This window comes from Nannobrachium achirus, assembly GCF_963921795.1.
Source record: "Nannobrachium achirus genome assembly, chromosome: 4".
Taxonomy (NCBI): domain Eukaryota; kingdom Metazoa; phylum Chordata; class Actinopteri; order Myctophiformes; family Myctophidae; genus Nannobrachium; species Nannobrachium achirus.
The window spans coordinates 4,608,641-4,621,423 of record NC_137813.1 but is presented as its reverse complement, the minus strand read 5'-3'; the positions used below and the strand labels follow the sequence as shown (position 1 = coordinate 4,621,423).

The following is a 12,783-nucleotide window of genomic DNA, read 5'->3' as shown; positions in this document are numbered from 1 at the left end:
AACAATAACAATAAGGGCAAGACAAGACAACAAAAAGAGGGGGAAGGCTATGCAGTTCATATATTTGAGCGAGCAGGATACTGTGTAGGGGGGCTAGCCAGTAGTCTGAAATTGTCATTACTCGTTATTAGCATAGGAGAGGAATCTTTCCCACTTCAGATGGAACTGTGCCATTCTGCCATTCAAGTACTGTACTTAAGTACAATTTTGAGGTATTTACTTGAGTATTTCCAATTTGCAATACATTTACTTCTACTCTACTAAATCTCGGATCCAAATATTGTACTTTCGGCGTCAGCCGAGTGTTTCCGACCCTCTCAGCCGGTGTTTCCGACCCTCTCATGTGGCTTATTGCTTTTCTAAAACGGTCACAATATTGCAACATGAAAACTAAGCGTTCCAATATTAAAGAAAAAGAGTACACTTCTCCACCACCAGGAAGAGGCATTTCCTTGTTTACCAGCCACATCCCAGGAACGGAAGCCAGTGTGTGTTTATAAAGTCACGTCATTCTTTTTGCCAGAAAATAGGGAAACAACACTTATGTGTTAGATCAGTCTCATGTTAAGAACCATATTCGATCCATACACATGTTTATTTTCATCCAGATTTAGCTGCTTTGTGGGTGAACATCACATAAAAACCGCTAGCATAGCAACCTAAGCTAAACAGCCGAGTATGTGCCTGGAGAATAGAGGGCACTTGTTGCCTTTACAAGCCCCGCCCGGAGCCATTCAGTCACCGCCTTATGAATGCGGGCGGTGCTTAGAAGCACCCGCACGGCAGGATTTGAGAGAAAATCAAACGCTTGCTTCTCTAGTTCAGCCTCACGGCACGGTGGAAAGAAATAACGCACCTGGCTTTGATATGAACTGATTCCAGGTGGGGGTTATAGTCTCAGATACCACAGCAATTAAAGGGAAACCAGCCAATCAGAATCAAGGAATGGAACTTGCCATTTTAGAACAGTACTTTTGTTTTCTCTCCTGCTAGGAGGAACGCTTGTCAGTGGAACCACTAGGTGGAGACGTGAGACACAAACCTGCCAATGAGAATGACCACAGAGGTAAGGACGAAGATTACACACATGTACATTAAAGCATGTTAGTTTGAATGAGTTTATACGGTTTCACTACAAACAGAACTTCACCCAGCACCACAGAGACCCAGGTTCAATACCTGGGCTGTCCACTAGGAGCACCACAGAGACCCAGGTTCAATACCTGGGCTGTCCACTAGGAGCACCACAGAGACCCAGGTTCAATACCTGGGCTGTCCACTAGGAGCACCACAGAGACCCAGGTTCAATACCTGGGCTGTCCACTAGGAGCACCACAGAGACCCAGGTTCAATACCTGGGCTGTCCACTAGGAGCACCACAGAGACCCAGGTTCAATACCTGGGCTGTCCACTAGGAGCACCACAGAGACCCAGGTTCAATACCTGGGCTGTCCACTAGGAGCACCACAGAGACCCAGGTTCAATACCTGGGCTGTCCAGGAGCGCAAAGCGTTGGTCTCATTCATGGCTGGAAGACCGGAGAGGGATCATGTCTTAATCCCCTTTTCCACTGGCCAACACAACACCACTCCACACCACTCTGCCCACTTGTGCCAGGTTTTCCACTACAAGGACCTGGGTAGAGTGGTGTGAAAGTGGTACTAAACATGGTACTAAAAATAATCCAATCTAGAGTAGGTCTGTGCTAGGCCAAACAGGGCCAAACACTTCATAATGACTGATCACTCACTGACTTTGCATTTAGGATATAGTTGTAATACATGAAAATAGATTCTATTGTGTTTACTTATAACCACTGTTATAATCTATTATAGTGTATTATAGTTATCATAGTAATACATTAATACGTTATAGTGTATTGTAATCACAGTTATAATCCATTATAGTTTATTATAATTTAGGATAGTTGTAATGCAAATGTATATTGCATCATAATCACAGTTAAAAAGGATCAATTTGCTTCTTACCGATAGGGGTACTTTTGTGTAATGGAAAATGTAGATATTTTATGTGGTGCTGTGTGGTGTGGTATAGTGTGGTGTGGTGTGGTGCTAATGCTGCAGTCGAAAAGGGGCTTTATTGGCTGCACTAGCAGCCCTTGCTGGTCAGACAAGGTGCATGTTCTGTGGGGAGGGGATCTGGGGGAGATGTGTGAACCTCCATGTGTGGTGGAAAGTGGTTGGTGACGTGGGGACCCCCAGGGGTCCTCGAGGGGGTGATTGATAGTTAGGATGTAGGAACATGTAGCATGTGTGGTGGACAGTGGTTGGTGACGTGGGGACCCCCAGGGGTCCTCGAGGGGGTGATTGATAGTTAGGATGTAGGAACCAATTTGGTCCATAAGGTGTGTGGCAGTTAACCTTAACTTGGCTCCCTGTTCAATATTCACATTTATTTTAAAAAGCAAAATGTAGCTTATTTAAAATACATTTCAGGGGGAAAAAAAATAAAATAAAAGGTTTAGAACCAGTGGTCTGCATCCTTCCCCGACCTGTGGAAGGGGTTGGACGTGACAGGGAATACAGTATGGCTGAATGGGATGATGAAAAAAAATAACATAACATGTTCAGTCGACAGACTCGGCACAAGGTTACATTTTACGGAACTGCATTCTGCATGTGTCATTTCAGATGAGGTGGAAGAGAGTGCCATAACTTTGTACCACAATGTGTACCGGTAAGTCATTTTCATTCATAAAAAAATATATAATAATAACTGTTGGCAGGCATTGACACTAAGGCTTGCCCACTTGCCCAATAAAACCTTCGGGCAGGTGAATTTTGTTTTCAGGTTGCCCGACGGGCAAGTGCTCATTTGAGAGGGGACGCAAACCGTCTATAAACACAACATGAGATTATGTCTAAACACCTGAATGTGGCCAGAGCGCTCTGCATACATTATAGTTATATGAAACCATAGACGTATTCAATCATAGCTATGTAGGTATTTGGATATGGGTGTATTGAGGTATGACATTTTTTATCGCACAGCCCCAGAAAGTAAAGAAATAAGTGTTAAATTGAGCGGTAATTATCATTTTATAGTGGACGATTTCCTTTTCGGCAAGTGGGCATGACCTATGGGCAAGTAGAACATGACCTGTACTTGCCCAACGGGCAAGTATCTCGGTGATACCTTAAGGCGGCCCTACACTACAAGATAAACGGCCCGACTGAATCGGGTAGAATTAAACACTACAGGATCATTTTTTCAGATTATTTTACCAGATAATCTAAACGGGCTCAGACTAGCCGTTTTGAACAGTCGGGCACTCCGCACGCTACAGGATTCTATTCAGATTGAGTCGGGCCTGAACAAAGCAATAATACATAATATAATTAATACAAAATGTCACGGGGGCTGTTCTTCGCCTTGCAACACACACACGCACGCACACGCACACAACAACACATAAACGTTATCCACACAACACACCATCGCTTCGCGCAATGGAGGAAAAAAAACGCTTCAATTGTGTCCCATTTTGATGATCATATGAGTTCACTTTGACACGTTTCATGTCATGTCCATCCATGCCTCTGTTCAACTCTGAATTTTACCCTCTCTGTCTCTATCACTGCTGCGTGCTGCGCGTTGTCTGCTGTGTGGCGCACAGAATATTAGATTTCCAAGATCAAACTGTGTCCCTCCGCGCCACATAGTAGGGTTTGTAGATCAGGCAGGGGGCGTGTACTTGCAAGAGCAAAGTAGAGATGGGATTTATGGCTCTTTGAAGTGAGCCGGATCTCTGGGATCCGTTCCTTTCAAAGAGCCGTTCAAAAGACTGTCTCATTCGAGTTACTAGTTACTTTGTAGATTTTTATTATAATTACAAATAACTTCAACCCTATACATTTATTTATGACATACATAGGTTACATACCTGCCATTTGAAAATAGCCGATCTACAAGCTCACAATGTGTCACGTTGCGACCCATTGTGAGCTTGTAGTTCAGCTACTTTCAAATGATTTTTCTACATTTTACACAGGACATTTACACAGGACATTTTGCATAATGAGTACGTTCTAATATTGGTACTTTAAGTACATTTTGATACCAATACTTTTTTACTTTACTTTTATTCCAGTACATTAACATTCGAAACTTCAACTTGATTGCAGTATTGATATTTTTACTTAAGTAAAGAAATTGAGTACTTGTCTTTTTCCACCACTGTTCATTAGAAAGGAACGGCTCCCTACTGTGAACCGAACCATATCGTTCATTTCTAGAGCCGTTCAAAAGACTCGATTCGTTCGCGAACGTCCCACCTCTAGAGCGTGTGTTCCCACTCCAGTCTGCGACGGCACGGGTAGTGACTATTTCTGCTGATATAAAACAAACTCGCTACCATTGCGTTTTAATTCCCATCGCAAGCAATCATGATACAACCTGGGCGGATGGATGTGGAGTCTGTGGACGGTATGAAAAGTGTGTCTGCGTGCGCGCGAGCGTGTGCATCATGTGTGTGTGTGAGTGAAAGAGAGTGAGGGAGGGAGGGAGAGATGGAGAGAGAAAAAGAGAGAGAGAGAGATCTGTCGATCAGCTGCAGCTGTCTTTCTCTCGGTCACCCGCTGCTGTTCCAGACGGGATCCCAGAAAAATATCAAACATGTTTGAAAAGAGTCGGGCTGGTCCCGATCGTCCTCCGAGCCACTCGGCTGGGCACCGAGTGGATCTGTGAGACCTCATGCTAGACGACGTTCATGCCCGATAGTCGGGCCCGTTTCAGTCGGAGGAAGCCCGATTGTCGGGAGGGTAATTAAATAGCCCGATTATCGGCTAGTGTGCGGCCAGCTTTAGTGTCAACTAGGGCTGCACGATTTTGGGAAAAAACCTAATTGCGATTTTTCCTAAAAAAAATCCTAAGACGGAAATGTATTTTGACTTGACTAGCAAGTATTATGCTGCATTTTGACGATTTCGGTCATGTTATTAACATCACGGCCATGGCTACACCCCCCCACCCCCATTTTTTGTTTTCTCTTTTTTGGCCTCGATCTCATAAATGGCCCCTAGGGACTCCTCAGGACGGAAATCCATCCCCAGGAGGAGAACCTTAACCCCTGTATTTATATATTTATTTCAAGGTAGGATAAGTGATAGTTTTTTTTTTTTGTTAAAAGGATGATATAATAAATTATTTTAACCATAGGAAAATCATTTCACTACCTTAGGTCAAGCTTCCGTTGAATATTTATTGTGTAATACATTTAAAAAATAAATTGATTATTATTAACTAGGCTAATTGGCAATCATGTAAATGGTTTGATTCAGTTCAGTTATATTTCCAAAAGATTCCCTTTTACTTTGCTTATTAGCAATATAAAACGTTTTTATATTCAGCAAAATGTCAGTAATGGTTTTGTCTGCCTCTCATTATTGTCAAGGAAGAAAGTACCGTATGTCGCTGCCTTGCGTTTTATCAAGGCAAAAAAATGCACCCTAAGACACACACCATAAGTTTCACATGTGTGCGGAGGACGGAGGAGGGGCCACCGCAGCAGTTGCACAGAAATTACTTTCACTTTCAGCTTACGACAAACGGGATCTAATCTATGCACAAGGATTTAAGGATGTTATATTTATAATGATTACCAGAACATTCACTACCTGTAGCCATGGAGTAGGTCTACTCCTCCGTTGGAAGGGAAATACACTGTTACGTGCTGTTAGACAGTGTCATGCCTTGGCTTGGCTCCTCTCCTCTGAGGAGATTGGAGCAACCCGTAATGCTGATCCGCTGTGCGGCGATGCACGGGTATTTAGGAAGCATGATTTGATCATTGAGTCAATTATGAACGGATTTCTAAAATTAAAACGTCTGCATAATGCTTGAGAAGTCAACTTCGCAGGAAATCGCCAAAACCGCGGCCTTTGCGATTCGCTAATCGCGAGATTTCACATCGCGATTTCGGTTTGAAAACGATTAACCGTGCAGCCCTAGTGTCAACACCTGTGTTGGCACTTTGGTGGCGCAAGGGCCTGCCCACTGCTGTGGAGGTTGTGGGTTCAAATCCACCATGGTGCTTTGTCGAGTATCTACACGAATACAATTAGCCTGTGTTTCGATTGAATGAAAACTACTTTCATTATAATGTATCTGTGTGACTCAACAAGTGAAAATATGATTGTTTCTAAAGGAACAAATACACACCACCAGATCTGAGACACATCACCAGATCTGAGATTGCCCACTCATCTTCTATGCCTGATGGTAAGTATATACAGTATATAATGGGGCATTCACCAAATATTTTAACTCATTTAGTGCCACCCTATCACCACTAGAGGGCGCCCAGTGGCCATAGAATAATAGAGATATGCTGGTAATGCATGCCCAAGCCCTGGAGCCATGACTTGCCAGAACACTTTCCTTTGTGCATGTACAGGAAGAGAATGAAGTTAGCTTGAAGTTAGCTATTGGCTACCAAGCATTTTAGAAGATCTATTTTCGGCAATTTAGCCACGATTAAACCTTGCACACCTCATGCATGGGAAAAAAACAGAGAAGAATGAGCTCTAAAAAATCCAATGCAATCCTGGATTGCATTGGAGTGGATTTGTGCAGTTTGTTCACAGCTTTCAAACAAAAAAATCCGATTGGAAATCCGTTCAGGCATTCTTGAGATAATAGCCATTATGTTTTACATGTTATGTAAACAAAAATGGCTGCCCTGTATGTTAGATGGGGTTGTATGGGGGTGGAACATGCAAAATCGCGATTGAAATCATGTTCACTAGATTTGATGGGGTCCAAAAAAAGAATTAAAAAAAAAAAAATTCAATTTTTTCTTTTTTTTTTTTTTTTAATATCCCGAACTAGTTCGAAATAGGCACTCTGGGATGCGATAATAATCCCGAACTAGTTCGGGATAGGCACTCAATGAGTTCGAACATCAAAGTCAATATTCGACGTTGTTCACCAAAGTCGAATATTCACTTTTTTTAATGTATTTTTATTGTTTTCTCTTTAAAAATAATATATAGTTTATAAATCTTGGCTAGATAGGAAGTCATAAGAATGAGTTGTGAATGCCCCTGGTGGATATAATACCAGGGGTTCTCAAACCCTTTTAGGCCGTAACCCAAAATAAACACATTTGAACTGGGGACCCCCACCCTGACAAGCACTTGGAATTGTAGGTATTACATTTAATGTGACTCGATTCTGCAGATAAATATTGTGAAAATAGCAGATCTACATGCTCACAACGCCTTGCAACACGAGGCGTTGTGAGCATGTAGATCTGCTATTTTCACAATGTTCGCCTCTTGCTCACTTAAAATTTTACAGTTTGGCCAGTCCTGTCGAATATTCGACTATTCGAATACTTTGATGTAGAATAATTCGAATTAGGAATACTAAAAATTACTATTCGTGAATGCCCTAGTATATAACAATAATGTATGTGATTGTGATTCTATGTGACTGAATGCTACAGCTGTCCGCTAAGGGGAGGTTTCAGATATTAAAGGCATATACCACTTCCAAACATGTTTGGTGTCATCTATTGAGGCTGTTGTGAGCACCTCAGACTAGGGATGAGACAATATGAAAATGTCATATCACGATTGTGACGAAAGAAATCTCGATTTACGGTATTATCGTGATAATCAAAATCCATTATCCTGGGGCGGACGATAATATCGTGTATTGTCCCATCCCTTCCCCAGACAGTTTTAAGTTGCTTGATACAGTATGTAGACATTTGATATACATTTTTATCAGACACGCCCTCCTCCTATTTAAACCCATTGTAATTTCAAACTCCATTTGAACCATGTTAGATTGATTGTGAATGCATGTCCTTGGGTCTGGACTTCTGGTGAGAGCATTTGAACAGAATATTGTCATTTCAGATGAAGACAAAGTGGGCGACTTAACCTTTAACCGTGGGGATGTCTTAGATATAGATGGTACTGTGTTCAGGTAAGTCATTTGATTTAATCATAGTAGTTTATGATTGTAGTAATATAGATAATTGCATAACCTTTGCCAAATTATGCATGCTTTTTCATTTTCCCCATTAAACCTTATCTTCCCCATTTTAACTGTATTTCTGTACTTTCTCCACCAGGGGTCAGTTTAACAGACGTCCGGTGGCAGTGAAGAGAATTCCCCTAGATAAGCATAGACGTATTGAACAGCAGCTGGACCTGATGAGGGAGGCAGACGACCACCCCAACATTGCCCGCCTCTTTTACTCCACGAAGGACCATGAGTTCCACTACATCGCCTTCAGTTCATTTGAAGGAACGCTGGAAGAGGTACTGCACTGCCTAACAGATTGACTGACCTCAGTACAACATGATGTCTGGCTTTAGCACACAGGAGAAGAGTACAACATGATGTCTGGCTTTAGCACACAGGAGAAGACAGTCTGTAAAACCACTTCACACCTGGTGACAGACAGTAAAGCATCTCATCATTTAGAAATGCTCTGGACCACACTGCACACCGTTAGTTGGACAGTTTTATCACAATCATTGTCTTACTTTTACTACAATGTTTCCTTTTGTCCTTTTACAGTACCGTAATCAGTTGACACCAAAACAACTAGATTGGGTGAAGGTGTTTGAACAGCTCTTAGGAGGACTACTTCACCTGCACTCGCTAAAAATAGGTAACTATTACTGATTGCAGTAAAACGTGTTGGAATTACTTACAACATGTTTATGCACAGTGTAAGTCTTGGCTTCATATGATTCTATCCTCCAGTTCTCAATGACATGTCATTGGAAACCATCCTCTTGTCCACCCCTGATGACCGTGGTCAGCGGAGGCTCACAATCTCTGGGTTTGAATATGCCAAGAAGATTCCTAGGGGCACTCAGGGCAGTGAACTCGAGGTCAGTCAGTTGTAATGAAATGATCAGTAGCAGAACTATGTGGAGCACAAAGGAATCATGTCAACTTATATAATTTAAAAAAATATATATCTCTGATAATAAAATCAAATCAAAGAACATGACCTGCACACTGCCAATAATAAAAAGCTTAATTTCAACGTTTCGGTCATCTAGACCTTCATCAGGACGGACAATCAATGAAGGCCTAAATGACTGAAATGTCGAAAGAAAGCTACATTTTCTAGTGTGCAGGTCCTTACCTTTGATTTTATTATGAGCGATCGCCTTTTTGAATGTATGCATTTTTGTCTCACGCACTTGTCATCAACCTTTAAGGTATGCATCAGCCTTGTTTTAAAAACATAATATGAAATTCTCACAGCGGTGCTAGGTTGTGACCTTCACTCTTCTTCTTTGTAGGCCCTGTGCAAAAAGGACACCAAGGGAGTGAAATCCATTATGGTCTGGGCAAATGGACTGATATTCGGATTGGAAAAAGAAGACCTACACCATTTACGTGAGCACATTTTCATCATGTCCTCCACATTACTTAAAGGACATTTATGTTTTTCTTTTAAAAATATTAGCAGGGAAGAAAAATGCAAATGGAAGTTTACTGTACTGTATGAGAAGGATTGTAAAATGAGAATGAAGGTCACTCTGTTATGAGATCCATCACAGTAGATGCAGACCACCTTCTAATGACCCTCATGTTTGTTTTAACAATGTCCCCTCCAGGCTTGAGGATGCATCTTATAGAGAACATCAGCGTGCATCAAGTTTGGACGTACGATTCACTAGATGAACTCCAGAAACACCCATACTACTGGACCCCGAAGAAGCATCTAGACTTCCTCCAGGTTAGTGTTCTTCTCAGCTCAAATACACACACAGCACCCACTGTGGAAATCTTTCTCCACGTCGTGACCATTCTCCGTACTACTACGGTGTTTTGCAAAAGTACAGATCTCCAAGGTTTCGCCGGATCGTGATGCTACACGTTGTCTATCTGTAGATCTGTTTGCTGGTGTATGACATTGACATTTTGCCAAAGCACAACCCGCTCCCAATTATTTGATTATTGTAGCATTTTTAAAAGCAGAGGCAGTACTTCAGACCGTTCCACAAGGTCTCTGTATCGTTTCTATGTTATTCTCATAACGTCAGGATTACATCCGAACTTTATTAACACTCATAAATGAGACAAAACATTCTTATTCTATCAATCACTGTTTTGTGATTGCTACATCCTATGCAATATGTGGTTAAAACAATACTTTTAATTAACCTTTTTAACTTTTAAGACTCCCTAATCGTTTTTTTATGCGACCATCAGGTCGCATACACAAACGTTAGAAGGCAATGGTAGCCAATCAGGAGGGAATATGGGAAATGGGACAGATCCATGTTGATGATATGACTGTAGAGAATACTGTGTACCGCTTTGTGTGATTTTAGGCCCAAATCTGTAGGAGCAGATCCAAGATCCAAGGAGTGTGTGCACAGATATAAAGAGCTAGATGCCTCGGGCGCCTCTGCAGTTCATTGGAGCGATGTGCAAAAGTTCTAGTCCGGACTTCCTGGAAAAACCAAGGGAACGCTGTCAGTCAAAGTGACTACTGGCCAATCACAGCGCAACTTTTCCGTGTTTATTGCTTCCACGTGCGTCACACATAGGGAAGTTGCCAGGCCAACGGACTTATCCAAGGACCACAATTCAATTCAACAGAGCCAGTTCCGATGTTGCGCTGCTCAGCTGTTCTTACAGGCTGCGTACGTAAAGACCCGCCCCCACCTGCCTCTGATTGGCCTGGCAACTTCCCTATGTGTGACGCACGTGGAAGCAATGAACACGGAAGTGATGAAGATTCCCTTGGTTGCTAAATGCATACGCCCCCTAGCCGAAGGAGGCGTCTACCTTTCTATGTCTATGAGTGTGTGTGCAAAGCATTGATAGAGCCAACGGTGGCAGAGATATGAGTAGGGCAAAAGTGTGACGTGACGGACAGACAGACAGACTGACTGACAGCCGGTGGAGATTTTCATAGTAACTGCGAACTGACCGTCGCAATAACACTTAACATCATAATGTAACATTTTAGATTAAGAAAATATGTTCTTCAAATAATAACTAGTAGACTACCATAAATAACTAAATAAATACACACGTGCACGCACGCACACGCACACACACACACACACACACACACTCATAGTATTTGAAATATATTTTAATACTGTAAAATACCTCACACTAGACTGTGGTATTTTGGCGTACTGTAAAGTCTCATACCGTTGCATGGCTGGGTCAGAGTATTATCTAAATAAATCAGAACCAGACCCCTGACAGCTGACCGAACATAATGTCAATGTTTTTATTCAGGAAGTGAGTGACAGAATCCAAAACGAGCCGCTGGATGGACCAATCATGAAAGAGCTGGAAAGAGCGAGCATGGATGAATGCAACATGGATGAATGGATCACAGAGAGGCAGCACAACATGGATCGTTTTAATTGGTTCGATTACATCACAGAGCTTCTACGGACATGTATGAGACTAACCAAAATAACGCACACGCACGCACTCTCTCTCTCTCTCTCTCTCTCTCTCTCTCTCTCTCTCTCTCTCTCTCTCTCTCTCTCTCATTCTCTGCTGGTCCCTTAGTTTGTATTGCTTGCATAGACTGATCAGCTGGTTGACATGTTTTTGTCTCATGCTCTAACTCACTTTTCAAACATAATCACCATCCTTTATCATAGGCCTTCCACCTAGACTGGAGTGTGTATTTGGCCGTATATCCGTCCTGAATCTGAGCGTATCAACCAAGCCATGGCATGGACGAAACCCATCCTTTGTTTATAAGCACTAGACAGATGCCCGTTAGGAACTCATCTGTTCAACCCCAGCTTGTGGTTAATGCATTGGGTGTGACTTCTCTCGTTGGCAGATCTCAGAGACCCAAAGCGAAAGCGTTGTAAATATGACGGATTCCGGGTCCAAAGTCTTCTCCGTCTCATAAGAAACCTGGTAAGACTGTGTCCTCACTGGCAAAGACACTTTACATCCTATTAAATACAATATGTTGTTGTTATGGTACAGTAGGTTACATATCATGGGTCATATCATGATCCTTCCTTTTAACTGGATATCACCTGTATGACTTTGTTTGTGTGGGCCTTTTGGTGTCAGCCTGTCAGCCTATCTGACCATAGGTATTACATTTGAAGATGATGTTTTTAAGGCTCATGGAAAAATGAAAACCATAAACATTTTTGCGTATTAATTTGATTAGTTTATTTGATGTATTAACTCATCTAGTGCCGATCCTGAACAAGTTCGGCTTTTTGTCGGCAAAAAACATTTTTTTTACTCACCCTGAGCTGCTTGGACCAACGTGGGTGGTCCTGGCTCGTCCAGCGCTTCCCAACGAGCCATTTTAGATGGTCAGACGATTTATTCCATTGAAAATGGTTTAAAATAAAGTTTAGACCCCCCCCCAATGTTTACCGAAGGTTCACTGTCGGCGGCGCAACGTATTCCAGTGTGCCGATCCCGAATTAGTCCGGCTTTTTTAATAAAATGAATAAAATAATCCGAGGCCGCACCAAGCCTGGCTCTAAATTTAAAATCTAGGCCGCCGACCGAAAGCCCTTTCCACCGGCCCGTAATGGGGCAACGACGCCGCATCGCGCCGCCGAATCCAATAATAGCTCACATCTTTGAAGCCCTGTTTCTCTGATCTGTGTTCTGTGTGAAGCGCGAAGGTTTTATTTACGTCTAAATCGCCGAAAATAGTGCTTCTAAATGAGCTATCAGGCTATAGCTATCTGTAGCCATTTCCATCCGGGTCCCTTTCATCACATGCACAAACGTGAGCACGCGCGTCACTGCCGCGTTGGGCCCTGT

The 12,783-nt window shown here is 42.4% G+C and overlaps 1 protein-coding gene across 2 annotated transcripts in view; it reads left to right on the top strand.

The window, feature by feature from the left end:
- LOC308284216 (uncharacterized protein) overlaps nucleotides 1–12,783 on the top strand; it is a 33,653-nt gene that overhangs the window by 16,286 nt on the left and 4,584 nt on the right. The window contains exons 5-15 of one of the 2 annotated variants that reach the window (XM_080724765.1): nucleotides 994–1,066; nucleotides 2,652–2,697; nucleotides 6,167–6,240; nucleotides 7,935–7,956; nucleotides 8,105–8,294; nucleotides 8,557–8,650; nucleotides 8,746–8,876; nucleotides 9,297–9,393; nucleotides 9,615–9,736; nucleotides 11,260–11,425; nucleotides 11,825–11,904. In XM_080724765.1, the coding sequence (XP_080580891.1) occupies nucleotides 994–1,066; nucleotides 2,652–2,697; nucleotides 6,167–6,240; nucleotides 7,935–7,956; nucleotides 8,105–8,294; nucleotides 8,557–8,650; nucleotides 8,746–8,876; nucleotides 9,297–9,393; nucleotides 9,615–9,736; nucleotides 11,260–11,425; nucleotides 11,825–11,904 (1,095 nt within the window). Of the gene's footprint in view, nucleotides 1–993; nucleotides 1,067–2,651; nucleotides 2,698–6,166; nucleotides 6,241–7,886; nucleotides 7,957–8,104; nucleotides 8,295–8,556; nucleotides 8,651–8,745; nucleotides 8,877–9,296; nucleotides 9,394–9,614; nucleotides 9,737–11,259; nucleotides 11,426–11,824; nucleotides 11,905–12,783 lie in introns of both variants that reach the window. The other variant, XM_080724764.1, reaches the window with a different exon arrangement.